Genomic DNA, 14,610 nt, shown 5'->3' with positions numbered 1-14,610 from the left:
CCGTGGGGAACGGTACTATGATCCCCTAGGACTTAATTTTTTAATCACGAAGGCAGGAAACGAGGACCTGTCATTAAGCGTTCACAAATACCGAGTGAGAGCCGGTGCAGTTTTGCCACCTCACGGACGCGGGAGCACAGTAAACCCTTCTTTCGGTGCCCCGCGAGCTCTGCGCGATCCCGGTTACGGCGCTCCGAGGGCAGTTCACCAACGCCCGCAGCCTCCCGCCGATGCCGGCTCCCTCCCGGACACGGCTGCGGAGCGCCTTCGGCGGCCCCAGGGCGCGGTCCTCCCCTCCAACCGCCGCCGGGCGAGCGGCCCGACTTTCAGCATGGCTCCCTAGGGCGGTTCCGCGTTTGAACCGAGCCGCTCCAAGCGGCCGCTCGGTTGGTTCCGGAGCTTCCTCGCGGTTAAGTCCGCGCCCCACAGAGCTTCCATAGGCGTCTCGGCAGAGCCCAGGCGCAGCAGACAAGAGCACCCGGGCAGCCCCCGCGCCTCGCTTACCGGTTTCGGCATTTTCAGCGCTGTCGGTGCTTCCGCAGCTCCAGAGAGCAACGCTCATGCAGCAGCTGCCCCGCCTCAGCCGAGCGCCCCGCGAGGAGAAGGAGGAGAAGGAGGAGAAGGAGGAGAAGGAGGAGGAGTGAGAGCCGGCCACGGCGACGGCACAACCCGCGAGTGCGGCGCCGGCCGCCCGGCGGCGGTTAAGTACGCAGGTGGGGCTGCGGCAGTGACTCACCCGCCACCGGCCATTCCCCGCCGCTCCCCCCTGCGCTCTGCGAGCACGGGGCGGCCTCGCCCAGCAGCCCGTCACCCCACCGGCCGCGCTTCGACACCTCGGGGCGCGGATTCGGGACCCCGGCCCGGGCGGGACCGCTCTCGGAGCGATGCAACAGGTGCGGCGGGCGGCACCCGGCAGGCAGAGGCAGCCGCGCGGGCATTCCTGCCGGCGCCGCCCCCGTGCCCGCGGGCGCGGCCTCTCTTCAGCCCTCAGCGGGAGACCCTCAGCGCAATATGGCGGCGGGCCGCGCTCCACCTGCTTCTGCCCCGAACCCTGACCCTGCGGCGGGGTTGGCGATTGCCAAGTTGGAGAGCGGGTGAGGGAAGAAAGGCCCTTTGGAGTTAGCGTGTGGGCGACTCGTGTGCTCGATCGCCAGTCTCTAAAGGTGCTATTTTTTGTTGTTGTTGATTTTTTTTTTTTCTGAAGCCCAAAATGAATTACTTCAAATAAAAGGCAGGATGGATTTTTGTATTAAAGCACATTTTCAGCATGAAATAAAAGTTTGAGAATCCACCGAAGCTTAGAAACTACAAAGTGAGAAGGCTGCTTCAGCCGGCTGTGCTCTTGCATCAAGATTGTGCAACCAACCAACCGATTCGTAGGCACGCAGACACAACGCACTGTGCCTGTGCCCCCTCTTCCTCACCCTTCATCCACCGCCATGCTCCTGCAGAGCTCCCAGCTGCTTTACCTGCAGGAGCTGTGGCCTCCCGCCTGCTGGGGTGTGAGAACAGATCGTATTTACGTTGTCATGGGCAACGGACTATAGGACACAGGTCTTCCGGTGTGCCGCAATGGCATGCAGGTGAGCTCTGAGATTAGGGAAACGTGCAGATCCAAGCTGCTGTTTTCAATGTCCTCATTTCAAGAAAAGGAACTGGAAGCTTCAAAACAAGGTAACAGCCAGCACATGTCAAAGATACAGGGCTGTGGAGACCCTGGGGTATGCCAAGGGATTGTAACAAAAACACAGTTCTGTGTTTTCCTACAGGTCCTGCAGCAGAGATGGTGCTAGGCACTCACTCATAGTGCCACATTCAAATAAAAGAATCACCTTTGCTTCAGGTTTGAGAGAAGGGAGGGGAGCAGAGACTGATAGAACTCACAGCTATATTCCCTTCTTGTGTGATCTTAGGAAACAGGAGAGGGCTTTACTGTAAAACTGAGCCATATGTGAAGCAGCTTGCAACAGCAGGTGAGAAAAAACAATCAAAGCTAAATGGCTTCTGAGGGAGATGAAGTAAAACATTTTTGGGAAACAGCTAGAGCCTCTGTTTTCAGATAGAGCAATCCCACTGAGATAAACTTTAATCAGGTTAATTTGACAACATATGGCTTGTGAGGAGACTTCCTCTTTTAAGCAATAAGTTTATGGTGGGACTCATGCCTTATTCAGTAGGATGGTACTGGATGTGGAGCAGACCAGAACATCACTGTTTTGGGCAGTCTGCTGAGCCCAAGAAACAATTGTAAGAAATGCTGTAAGAACCTAGTTGTTGCCACTCTCACTCGGAACGCTATGTGGTGGTCTTGGATTATTTTGTGGGGGCATATAGGTGCAAAAAGCATATAGGTATTTTTATTCCTTGCTGTTAATACCATATTTTGGCTTGATTGAAAAAAGAAGAATTTTTATTGCAGTTACCATTGCTTCCTAACTACAAAGAGGCAGAGGCAAAAGGAATTTAGGTGACTAATAGTTAAATGTGGCAACATACGATCTCTAGGTTCCTGTTTGCCACAGCACATAACCCTGTGCCATTCTTCCACAATCACCTGCAATATATGGGGAAAGATAGATACCTCAGTGGTATCCATAACTACCAGCTTACTCAACACCACTCCACCCAAACCCAACCAACGAGAACATGTTGAACCCATACAGGCAGTACTGTCATCTGTGGAAGGGGAAAGAACAATTGCCATGTTGGAGCGTTCGTTAGAGACCCTTAGCCTCCTTGCTGGGCTTTTGCCTTTTGCAAGATGTGTTTTCAAACCACCTTGGCTACAGAGCACTGTGAGTTGCTAAACTCTCAGTTCAGCAGGGCAGCAAGTTGTTTTTGTTACAGTGAGAAACTCTCTTCTAGGTCCCTGAGTTTCTTCCTTTACATTTCACTCCCTACTTCCCTCCTAAATGGAGGGGAAGGTATATAAGGCTACCTCTTCCTTCCTTTTTATACAAAAAATCTATTCATCCTTTGCAGACACAGTAAAACCAGACTAGATCACATCTCCAGAGAGGAGATGAAAGCTCTCAGTTCTGTGGCTTTCTTGACAGTGTCCTGACAGTCAGCACACTGAATTTTTGGAGCATGGGCATCATGTGTAATACTGATAAGCACTAGCTGATAATGCTTATGGACTGAATTGCCATTTGAGTCAGGAGTGAAGGAACACGAGAGCAGGCATGAAATCAGCTCTCATCAGAACAGTCTAGGGCAGAAATACGAAAGAACAAATTCAAATGTAGAAGCTTGGGAAATTCACATATTAAAAAAAAAAAGCAACAAAAATACACAGTTGGTTCTGGATTTAGGCATTGGCTAAGCAGGAGAAAGCTTTTATAGGCACCCTAACTACAGCATTTTGTGCCAGAACTCACAATCAAGCATAAGAGCCAAATCAAAATGAAAGCCTTTAAGTTACAGGATTAACAGCTGCTCTGATCCAACACTGGTTCTTAACCTGCTCTATTAAGAGTATAGCATTACTAGCAACTTACAGGAATTACTAAAGCAGGGAGGTGATGAAAGGACCTAGATTGCTCAGCAGGTCAGTAGCAGGACCCAGTTTCTGTTTTCTTCCCTGTAACAGCTCCAGTGCCTTACTGCCCTCTAACCAAACTGTATTTTAAGATTTTCCATCTGTTTTAAGGAGAAAAACAATTTAATGTTGCTGTTCTGCTTGTAATAACATTTCAACTTGATGTAATGCATTTATGAATTCAAAGAATTGAACAGAATTTTCTCAAGAAAATCCTATCAGTATAAAGTGGTTTTGCTTAACAGATCTGGCGCTAGCCATGTTTTAGTTAAAACACATCTTCCTAAGTATGATTACCCTGAAATTAGGAAGCAAAGACTCTTATGTCCTAAAAATACCATTATTGGTTGCCCACAAAAAAATCAATGGTCTCAGTAAGAGGCAGGTTTGAATTTCTTGTTTCTGAATATAGGAAGTGTTATCCAAATTTTCCAAGCGTGGTTGGAATAGTCTTGCAGCATCTCTGGTGATCTGTTTGCAGTTTTACTCCTGGGATTTTTTCTAACTGGAAACACAGAGTGACTTACTTCTGACAACTTACAGGCCATGCATTCAGTGTAGCAGATAAAAGAAAGCATACCGCATTCTGACACTTTGTATAGGTTTAAAATGAAGAGGATCATTTTCTTTGTCAATTCTAAGAGCTGTAGGAGGAAAAGCAACCATATGGTATTACTGACAGTAGCTTCTGTTTCGTTGTGCATGACTGTGAATAGGCAGTTTATTCCCAGTTAGAATTCCTGAAACGTTGGCATTCCTGCACTGTCATGCTCCAGGAACATTGGCCAAGGATCTGTTGAGTTCCAGTTCTGCTTAAACTGAGAGCTCGTTCCTTACTACCCACACTGAGCTTAATGAAAACCCGACAAATTCAGGTCACAGTGGACGACCGTTTTCTTTCAAAGCACTGTTGACATTCTCCAGGTCTCTTTTGTTTCTTTTGAAGGGGATATACATGGTAAAAGAGCTCAAAGCCTGTTCCTCATTTTCTGTTGTTCCTTAAATGAGAAGTTTCTGCCAAGTTCAATTAATGTGTTTTTCCAGTACGTGTGAGTTTGTGCTAAGAAATGGTTAGGTGAATTCAGGCCTGGAAATAAACGCTGTCAAATGATCCAACAGTTACATGCTGGAAGACCCTTATCTTTGCATTCTTTTTTTCAGGCTGCACCCACAATTGTTCCTTGAGATTACATGACGCTCTCCTTGACCATGATGGAGCTGTACAGGGACATACTAGATGAACACAGTTTAAACATGCATGTGATCAAGAAAGGAAAATCTAAAATAATTGTCTCTGTAACTGAAATCCACCGTGAATTATTGATTTTATTAGTGAAAATAAATAGTAAAAAAAGCAATAAGAATTTGCTCAAACTGTTGAATGAGAACAATCACATCACAAAGCATTGTTTAAAAATATATTAAGTGACAATAGATGTTCACAATGTACTGGATTTGTAAAGATTATTCTACACATGTAAATCCAGCCGTGTTTGTCCAAGACTTGAAGCAAATGGAAACTAGGGGCAACACAGCTTTTACGTCTCAAAATGAAATAATGATCTTAATGCATACGATAAGAAAGGAAAGAGGAAGGGAGTTCCCCTGTACAGGTAATCTTTATTTTACCTTCATATCTTCCTTTGTGCTATTTTATTTGGAGTCTGATTAGAAGCAGAGCTCAGTGCCATGTATTTCAAATAACCCCCTGCAAGACTGAATTATTTCTACAGGGACCAGATCTTCTCTTTTTTTTAAGCATCAAACTAGAGATGTAAAAAGACAGTGTTGACAAAAAGAGCGGGTCAAATAATGCTGACCAACTTAGTTCATGTGCTTCACAAATGGAACGCAGATGTGTGCCTACAGCAGGCATGAGTAGTAAAGGGAGGTGAAGGCAAAAAAGTCTCGACTGGATGATAGAGAGAAAAAATCTACATCACTGACATTTCTATTGCTCTCACTGTAAGGATGATGCTGTAGGAATTCAAAAATAAAGTAACAAGCTATTTCAACTAGTGTCAAAATTCAGAATTTCAGGGCTAAAATAAGCACACAAAATAAAATGTACAATTAATGGATATCAAGTATATTTTCTTTTCCTGTGATATCATACTGACTCACAGCTTTTAAGATCAGAAGGACCATATTGTTTGACTTTCAGAGTAAAGTAAGCTGTTGAGTTTCACCCAGTGATTCTCAAATCAAGACTCTGTTAGAAAGGCCTTGAATCTCAGACTCAGAACTAATTGACAGTGATTCTACCACCTTTCTAGTTCTCTCCACAGCAAAGTGCTTGTTCACTATAAGTTGTGAAGTTGTTTGCATTGACTGTAATTGGTTTTTGATTCCACTTCAGAAGGTGCCCTGTCAGTAAGGCAATTTACAGTTAAATACTGAGGCAAGATCTAGTATGGTTCTTGCCTCGCCTGTCAGTGATATGAGATGTACAGTACTCTGATGTTTTATGTCAACTAACACAGTAGAAGAGGGTTTTCCCTCATCTTTCCTAATTGAAACAAAAGGAACTGCTTGATGCAGAGGTTAGTTGGTAAATCTCAGATGGTCCCTTTTTTTCCTGTTTTCCACTCAGTACCATCTCCTCCATTTGTTTTCACCAAATTTTGCCTAGTTTCAAATATTTAAATTCTCTGTGCAACAAGACCTTTCTCCCTTTGAACGCTTTGTAGCATAAGATTGGTTAGTGTTAATAAGTAATATCAGGATTGCTGCTTATTACCGGCACTACATCAGCCTTCCTACTCTGCCTCACCTGCTTCTTAGAGAAAAGAGCATTTCAAACTGATGTTAGGTGCAAAAGCTCTTTCTGCTCTCTACAGACTGCAGCTGTCCAGAGGCAATTCAGTCTGCACAACCAATGCAGAATCAGAAAAGAATATTCAATGGAGGCTTCTCTTGTGGATAAAGGAGGGTAATTTGGACCTTGGTATATGAGTAAGGCACTAGGCTGGAGGCTGAAGTACAAGAATCGTCCTATCTCTTGGGAAATCCTCTGTTTGCTTTGAGATAACAATAATGTTGAAAACAGGCGGGCACCAATAAATATGTAAGACCAAATACAAAGCAGGTAGAAGCAGAGAGACATTGCTAAACAAAGCAGAACACTGCCAACTTTCACTAGATCTGAATTCTAACTCTGATATTTTGTAAGGACTTACCTCAATTAAATATTCATTCATGAGAAAAAGCTATTTGTGTTTCACAGCAAACAGCTAGCTCATTTACAATTTACAAATGGATACATATGTCCTTAATTAGTTTTCAATGACCTTGCTATACAGTGAGGGCAAACTAAATTCATTTTATATCAAGGCTGCAGATGGAGTCACCTTATCTAATCAGCCCCAGCTACCTTAAGGCCAGTAACTCAGAAACAAAGAGGCTACCATTCGCAGGAACTTCTATGAGGCCTCACTGGAGGAGAAGGGGATCAGGTTGGTTATTGCTCACCTCCCATACTGAGGCATTCAGGTAACCTGAAACAAAGGGAGTTTTCAGTGCTTCCTAGTGACACACCTAGCTTGTGAAGTAATTACCTCTGACGCATGACACAAAAGATAAACACCGAGTCCTGTAACGTGTTGACTAGCAACTCCTCAAAACACCTTGGAAAATAGTATAATTACACTATTTTAAAATAGCAGGTGAATTTCACCTGTCTGCAGTAGGTAGCTCAGGAGCTAGGTACTAATTGAGTACCACTTGAACCTTTGAAATAGAGTTGGAGTGCTGCCTCAGATGTTACCACCATGACTTACATCACATACAGATGTGATTTGCTCCTAGGCAGAATGCAGCTCAGCTTTGTTTCACTTACTAATAGGCTGATTTTCTTTAAAAGGCTGCATGATGAATCCTTTGGTCTCATTTAATAAAAGACAAAAGCAAGGTGAGAGGGAAAAGCTATTTGGTTACACATAACATGTAACCTTATGATCACCTTTTGTGCCAGGTTTCATCTACGTACCCTCCCAGTAATTGCTAGGAATGCTTTTGGAGTCAGATTTGCTGGTCCATGGCTCTGACTTGACATTCAAGCACTTACAGTGTGGGAGGATAAGGGTGAGCTGCTGCTGGACACAAGAAGCAGGGTATTGTGTCCTTCTACCTGGTATCTGTTGAGGCAGAGGATCTGGTGACCCCAGAGTTGATAGTTCATGAGCTAATTGTTTGGTATGTTTAATTATCTTGGTGTGGTAAATCATAGTAGTTGCAGCAAGCAAACATGAAGTAGAGTTTCTGTGTCCAATCGGTTTGCTTCTTTTTGCCAACAATGTCATTTGGCCTTGCAGATCTGAGACCAGGAGCTTATGAGCCAGAAACATCTTGTAGACACAAGTGAACCATGTTGGTCCAAAAGCATATATACACTGCTATGGCCCTCTAAGAAACTGGGTTGCTCTGTGTTGGCTTCCCTGACTGTGGTCTGTGTGCCAGGACAGATGGGATGTGAGATGTAAGCATAATATCAATCATAGTTTTCTTTTGCAAAGTTCAGCTTCAAGGTCAAACATGATTCTTATGTGGATGTGGTTGATGTAAGGGCTTATTACTGGGCCATACCAGGTAATGCGGCCTGGTTTGACACAGCGCATTGAAACACAGACTTCCTAGGTGTGACCTCAATTCAGAGTGTCCAAGCACTTTGGGCATGGAGCCATGAGCAGCTTCTTGGCTACTGTCAGTGAGAAACTGGTCTCTGAGGCTGGTTTGCAAGAGCCTGCAAGAAGGGTTCAGCAGTCCATGCAGACACAGCAGGCCTGGCTTGCGAAGCAGTTCTGTTGCCAAGCCCTCCGTGGCTGCTCTGCAACACAGGACAGCAGCACTGAGAAGAGTGGGAAGACCAACGGTCCTGAGTTTAGCTATTTGCTTCACCAGCCTTATGCTATGAGACAGGAGAATGCCAAAAGGGCCTTAGAAACGACAACAAAACCGGGTGTGAATGTGTGGCTGAATCACGGGGTGGAGTAAGAGCTGGATGTCCTTGTGAAGAATGCCACCCGTCAGTCCCTACGTGGGGACCCCCTGCACAGGAGGTGTGCCTGGGAGGAGCTACCAGCATCCTGGAGACCTGCAGCTAGGGCGTCACAAGAAAGCAATGTGGACAGGACTCAAGAAAGCTCTCTTGGCTGTCAAGCAGCATTTCATCCAAACTGTTTCTTTCTGAGCACAACTGCCTCCAGCAACACAGCGTTTTTTTCCCCAGTTTTATTCGAATCAATAGCAACTCTCCTGCTCCTTTTAGGAGACTGTCTGATAGTAAGCAATGTCACAGCAAAGAACACTTTTTTACTGTACTGCTGATATCTAAATGTGCTCTTTCCTTGCATTACTCTCTACCCTCTACCCCTATTGCCTGAAATAGCTGCTCACTCATCACTATAGTGGGTTTAGCTGTGTTGTACGGATCTGTACAGATAAGAAACAATAACCTTTAGATAACAGAACAGACTCTTGCACAAAGTTCCTCCTTGTCTCAGAGTTCAGTCTGCACCCTTATTTTGAAGAAAAAAAGAAAAAAAGGAAAAAAAAAGGAAAAAAATATTTTGTACAGGAATTATATTAAAATACAATATAGTAGTGCAGTGCTTAAGGACTTTTGACATAGCATTGTTGTTTCAAGTAAGATTATGGAGACCATTTCACCATAGTAGCCAGTGGGTAGTATTTGAAACGATTTCTTTTTCTACACTTCAACAAGCAATTATGTTTCAAATGCCACTGTTCAGCAATAGTGAGTAAATAGTGGCTTAAATAAGAAGTAAGGAAAAGTTTTGTTTGCTTTTGCAGGTGTTAAATTTCAGCAGAACAATCTAACTCAAACAAAGCCTCAAACAAAAGTTATTGGCATTCCTATCTGACAACCTGAGTTTCATGGTAGACAAGGCAAATAATCTAAATTCTCTCTCCTAGCCCTGAAATCTCTGACCAGTGATATTAACCATGGCTGTAAAATTAAGGCTGAGGTTTTTAATTTTGAGTATAATGTTTTTCTTTGAGTTGTTAATGCTTCAGAAAAACAATTGCAGCAACTGTGTGTGCTTAAACAATGTATTTCTGTAATTAGTATCCCTAAAGAACCCAGTGAAAATTGCACTGACAAGCACATTGCAGGGTTGAGATGTGAATGTAGGTTGTTTTCCTGTTCTTCTAATAAACACAGCTTTTCCTCCCTTGAGAAGAAATGCAGTGCTGCATATCCAGCACCCAGATGGATTCCAACTCACAGCCTAAAAGCAATCTCAGAACATTAGGAAAAAAGGTAAGGGGATCATTTTTAGACCAAGAAACGAATTCTGTGGAACCTATTTATGGAAAATCAGCTGTAGTGAAACTACTTGCAGAGAGGAGAAGGAAAGCTCCAAGTGGTGCTTGTGAGTGCACCCCTTCCCACAGCTCTCAAACTTGCAGTCCTGCCTCAGTGCCAAAGCCCTGCAGTCCAGATCAGGCCAGTAATCCAGAGGTTTTGCAGAGAAAATTCTGTGACTTCAGCACAGGTTCCCATTGCAATTCTTAATTGGTTACTTTAGATTACTGTTTTAGCCAAGCCTTGTTAATGTGAAATGATAACCTTGAACTGTGTTTGTGGTTTAAGTATTATCCAAAGACCTGCACGCAGCATACAGGGACAAAGTCAGAAATTCTTTTGCACTTGTGTGAGGTCAGAGTCAGACTGATCTGTCAATCTGAGCACAGGATCACAGTAATCCACCTGTTTAATGGGCCTTATCAAACACTAGGTTTAGAGTTTGTGCATGCTCTTTTGCGTTTAGTAAGAGTTTACAGGTTTACAGGCTGCTCCTTTTTGGTCATGGTGCTATTACCTGATTTCTTCTGCAATCTTATTTAAACACAGGTAAGGGTGGAAGAGGTAAGCCCTCTATTCTTTAGGGAACTAAGATGATACGAATAGAACAAACTAGGGGCTCAGCAACTATACTAATCTTGTTCCAATTGCCACTCTTTCTGAGAAGAAGTTATTACTAACATTCAACCCAAACCTCCTTTCTGCAACTTGAGGCCATTCGCTCAAGTCCTCTTGCTAGTGATCTGGGAGAAGAGGCTGACACACACCTTGCCACAGACTCCCTTCAGGCAGTTATAGAGAACGATAAGGTTTCCCCTGAGCCTCCTCTTTGCCACACTAAACAATCCCAGTTCCCTCAGCTGCTTTCCATAAGACTTTTGCTCCAGACCCCTCACAGCTTTGTTGCCCTTCTCTGAAAATGCTCCAGGGCCTCAATGTCTTTCTTGCAGTGAGGGGGGCAAAACTGAACATAGTATTTGAGGTGCAGCCTCACCAGTGCTGAGTACCATAGATGGATGATAACCTTTCTAGTCCTGCTGGCCTATGCTATTTGTGATACAAAATGATGTTTGGTGGCAGTGCTCACACAAGGGAGGTCAGGCAGTTTTGGCTATGCAAAAGTAAAAACAAGGAAAGGGAAGGTAAATGTGAAGCTACTGTTTGAATTACTGAAGTTTCTCCTTCACCCCTTCTTCAAGGATTATTATTTACACAAGATTTCCAGCTTGGAGCTACATACCTCACAGCTACATCCTGCTTCCTGGGATCCTCAAAAGCCTGAGGCTGCTCTGCTCTGCTCCATTATCCTTTTGCACTCTCTAATCCAACACTGCTTTTTTCTTTTTTTTTTTTTTTTTTTTTTTTTTTTTTTTTTTTTTTTTTTTTTTTCTGTCAGTGGTGCTACTGTGCAGTGCAGACCCTTTGCTCCTCACCCCAGATGGGGAGGAAGCTATCTTGAGGTCCCTGGTTCTCACCTCAGATGAAGAGGGACAGGAGAGGGTGGTGGAGTGAGGCATAAACACTTCTTATTCCTAGGAAGGAAGGAAGGTGTGACTCACCCTGAATTTGTTTGAAAAACTCTTTCACCTGTCTATAGTCAGCAGCCAAGAAGGAGGTTTCTCAGGTAGAAATTGCTCAGAATTACCCATCCAGGCCTTGCCGCAATGACTGGGCATGGTGGGACTGAGAGCTTTGTTCTGTGCAAGCAGTTAATAAAACTCTTGCTATAAACAGGGTGTACTGGCTGGAGGTGCTCTGTGCTGGGAACAGACTGCTGTGAGACACTTGAGGACCTTCACTGTCACAGCTGGATGGGGCAGCACGTGCAAGAGAGAAAGGGCCTGCTACAGCATTCAGTGAACGCTGTATTAACAGCACAATAAGATTTACTATACTTCATGACTTTTTTCACTATTTATTAATACTCAATCAATATGGCCCCAAGCAGAATGTACTCCCAAGTAAAGAAAGTAACTTATGGCCTGCTTTACAGGTGACATGTAAATACTTTGTTACATGAAGTACTGCATTTCTATGGGAGCACTGGCACACTCAAGTGAGCAAACACAACACTACAGAGGAAACCAAGCACTTTTAGCCCAGCCTAAGCACTCTCTGTTACCAGCCTGGAGCCACCTGAAAGTAAAGCAACATTGTTAATGAAAAAAATGAGGAACTGAAAATGATTCCAACGTGCTTTTTTAAACTCAATGTTTCTCTTATTTCTATACAACTTCTGCTTCATGCAGCTCGAATACAGCATTAGAGAAACCCTACCTTACTCCAAAATGCTCATAAGTTTCAGTCATTGAAGAGCAGGCCAGGATAAGCACCTGATAGCAAAAGGGTAAGAAAGGAAATACTAGGAACTGTGATTATTCCTCAACATTAATGATAACTTACAACCATCTTAAAATACTCTTCAAAAATTGAAAGACATAATTGTACAGCTCCTATATTGACCTGTCCTATCTGGCTGAGTGTGAGAAAAAGATTCTCCTCCGTCCTTGTTCTCTATATCACAGAGCAGGTTCCAAATTTCATTGCTTTTTTTTTTTTTTTTTTTTTCTCCACAGGAGAAAAAAGATTGATTAATCCATACAGGTTGAGTTAACAAGACAACCTCTCGGAACTGCAATTGGCAGTAAAAGTGATTTTCACATTGTAAGTCTCTGCTACATACAAGCTGCCCTGTTTTCTTGCATGTACGTAAGACCTTCTCGGACATTTGCTTTCTATCCTCCCACATTCTGGTGCAGTTCCTTCCCTTAATGACCCATGCATGCAAAATGACCTCTACGTTCTCCTCTACAAAACTGCACTGTTTCTGTCAACTCTGGAGCTTACATTTTTCTGATAAAAGCTGCAATTATTTTTCTATGCAGTAACATTTGGAACAAGCAACAGGACTGGCTTTGTAAACAGATTTTCAGACCCTCATTAGGTTGCCAATAGTTGGCTCTTGGTGGAAAAAACCTATGCATGTGACAAATTCACTTCATTTAACCACCCTCTTAGAACAGCCTTTTAGAAGAGCTGCCTTCTGAATGCAAAGACAGACTTCTACTCAGCCTATCTTTTCCTGTGCACTGCAACTTGCTTAATAATGAGGCAGGTAAAATGTGATTTTATGAAATTGATTATAAATATGTCAACAACTGCAACCTAAAATTAGCACCTCTCATGACTATAACTTTCCTCACTTATAAGATGCTACAGTTCATTCTCTGACATCCTGGGGTCTGAGAAAATCGAGCTGTGCACTGCAGAGTTGGCCACTGCACTAGGAAGACAAAAACAGGACCTACATGATTTTTAAACACTACTCACAGATCCCTTGTTCTCCTGTAGTAGGTGAGACTTTTAGTGAGAGCAAAACTTCACTGGCATTCCTTCTTTGCTGGTGGTAGTAAAACTGCTGGTCCCAGTAACCTGCAATTATGACACTTAAGTGACAAAAAGCACGCAAGACCTGCACTAACAATGAAGTTTCACTGTTTTGATGTTGGGGAATGACCTGCACTTTACTTTTGACACAAGTCCTCATTTAATTCCTAGTGAAGTCAGTGGGAGCTGGAGAATCTGTGTTTGCTTCAGTTACAGGGGATAAGCCAAACATTCAAGGATTATTTTCCTAATATCAGCAGAAGTGCTCAGCTTGACCAAGCAGTTGATAGTTAGCTCAACTGTAGTAAAATTTGCATTCAAATAGTACCGTTTGAAAGATCTTAGCTGACAGATGGATTTGTAAGTACTCACATTATTTTTAAACTGTAGCTAATTGAATCATTTGGGATGTATGGATCATTTCAAAATCACTCTTCAGGGAATAAGACTGAAATTATGTTGCGTATATTTGAACCTTAATGTCAGTGAACCTTGACTTTCCAATCACTGGAAATTGTCTTAAAATTGAGTCTATTATTAATCTAAAAATTACCTTTTTTGTTTGTTTGTTTGGATAGAGCAACCCAAAATAAATGACATGGACAGAGCTAACCAGATGAGGCAGATCTGTGTAAAAACAGCAAACTTTACTTTCTACTTCCTACCAAACTTTTTCCCAGTAAACACAATTCAACAGTGTGCTTCATCAAAAATCCTGTGAATCTTGACACACATTGAGGTTGTGTTGCCAAATATATTAAAAGTCTTGAAAAATCTCTCATAAGTTTTAATGGCTTTTTAATTAAACTCTATATGTGAGAGGCAAGAGATTCCTTGCTTTTATTGTCTACATGCGCTCATCAGTGATGGAAGCTCTGTGCAAAATCTGTATGCTGGTACTCCCATGGGATGGAATATGGAAATTTCTTCTGAAAGAAGAAGAAAACAATGATGCTGAGAAGAATGCATTTCTCTGTTCTTACAACAGTACTACGTATGTAAATACACATAAAAGCACAATACAGCTCTGAGTGTATAAAAGACGAGTAGCCAGGGTTGCTCTTTAGAAATTATGAGGAATTCTTATTACAAAGAACTAGCAGCAAATTATTAAAACAATTAAATACTTTCGAGAATAATTAGTTTCTTTAGGCAGTAACAGAAGGAGGTTCTGAAATGCTGTAACAGAAGTAGGACAAACAGAAAAAGTTTCTGCAAAGTTTATGTATTATGTTGTAACTCCACTTACCAAAAACATGGTCTGAATCAGGATACAGCGTGAACTGAACCAGTCAAAATCCAAGTAAAATTTTACTGTAGATGCTAGCAGACAAGACTCTGAAAAGCCTTTCTT

The 14,610-nt window shown here is 42.9% G+C and overlaps 1 protein-coding gene and 1 long non-coding RNA gene across 2 annotated transcripts in view; one reads left to right on the top strand and one right to left on the bottom strand.

The window, feature by feature from the left end:
- Positions 1 to 640, bottom strand: part of EZR (ezrin) — a 36,328-nt gene extending 35,688 nt beyond the window's left edge. Inside the window, exon 1 of the mRNA XM_042837850.1 lies at positions 505 to 640. Within this exon, the coding sequence (XP_042693784.1) occupies positions 505 to 516 (12 nt within the window). The 5' untranslated portion in view covers positions 517 to 640. The remainder of the gene's footprint in view (positions 1 to 504) is intronic.
- A 354-nt stretch (positions 641 to 994) lies between these two features.
- Positions 995 to 5,072, top strand: LOC122160598. Its single transcript, XR_006168886.1, has 3 exons — positions 995 to 1,674; positions 1,770 to 1,973; positions 4,703 to 5,072. It is a non-coding gene; the product is annotated as an uncharacterized LOC122160598 (long non-coding RNA).
- Positions 5,073 to 14,610: the final 9,538 nt, after the last annotated feature.

This window comes from Centrocercus urophasianus, unplaced genomic scaffold, assembly GCF_019232065.1.
Source record: "Centrocercus urophasianus isolate 14NV4802_14NV808 unplaced genomic scaffold, USGS_Curo_1.0 seq_10, whole genome shotgun sequence".
Taxonomy (NCBI): domain Eukaryota; kingdom Metazoa; phylum Chordata; class Aves; order Galliformes; family Phasianidae; genus Centrocercus; species Centrocercus urophasianus.
This window is presented reverse-complemented; position numbering and strand designations above follow the sequence as displayed.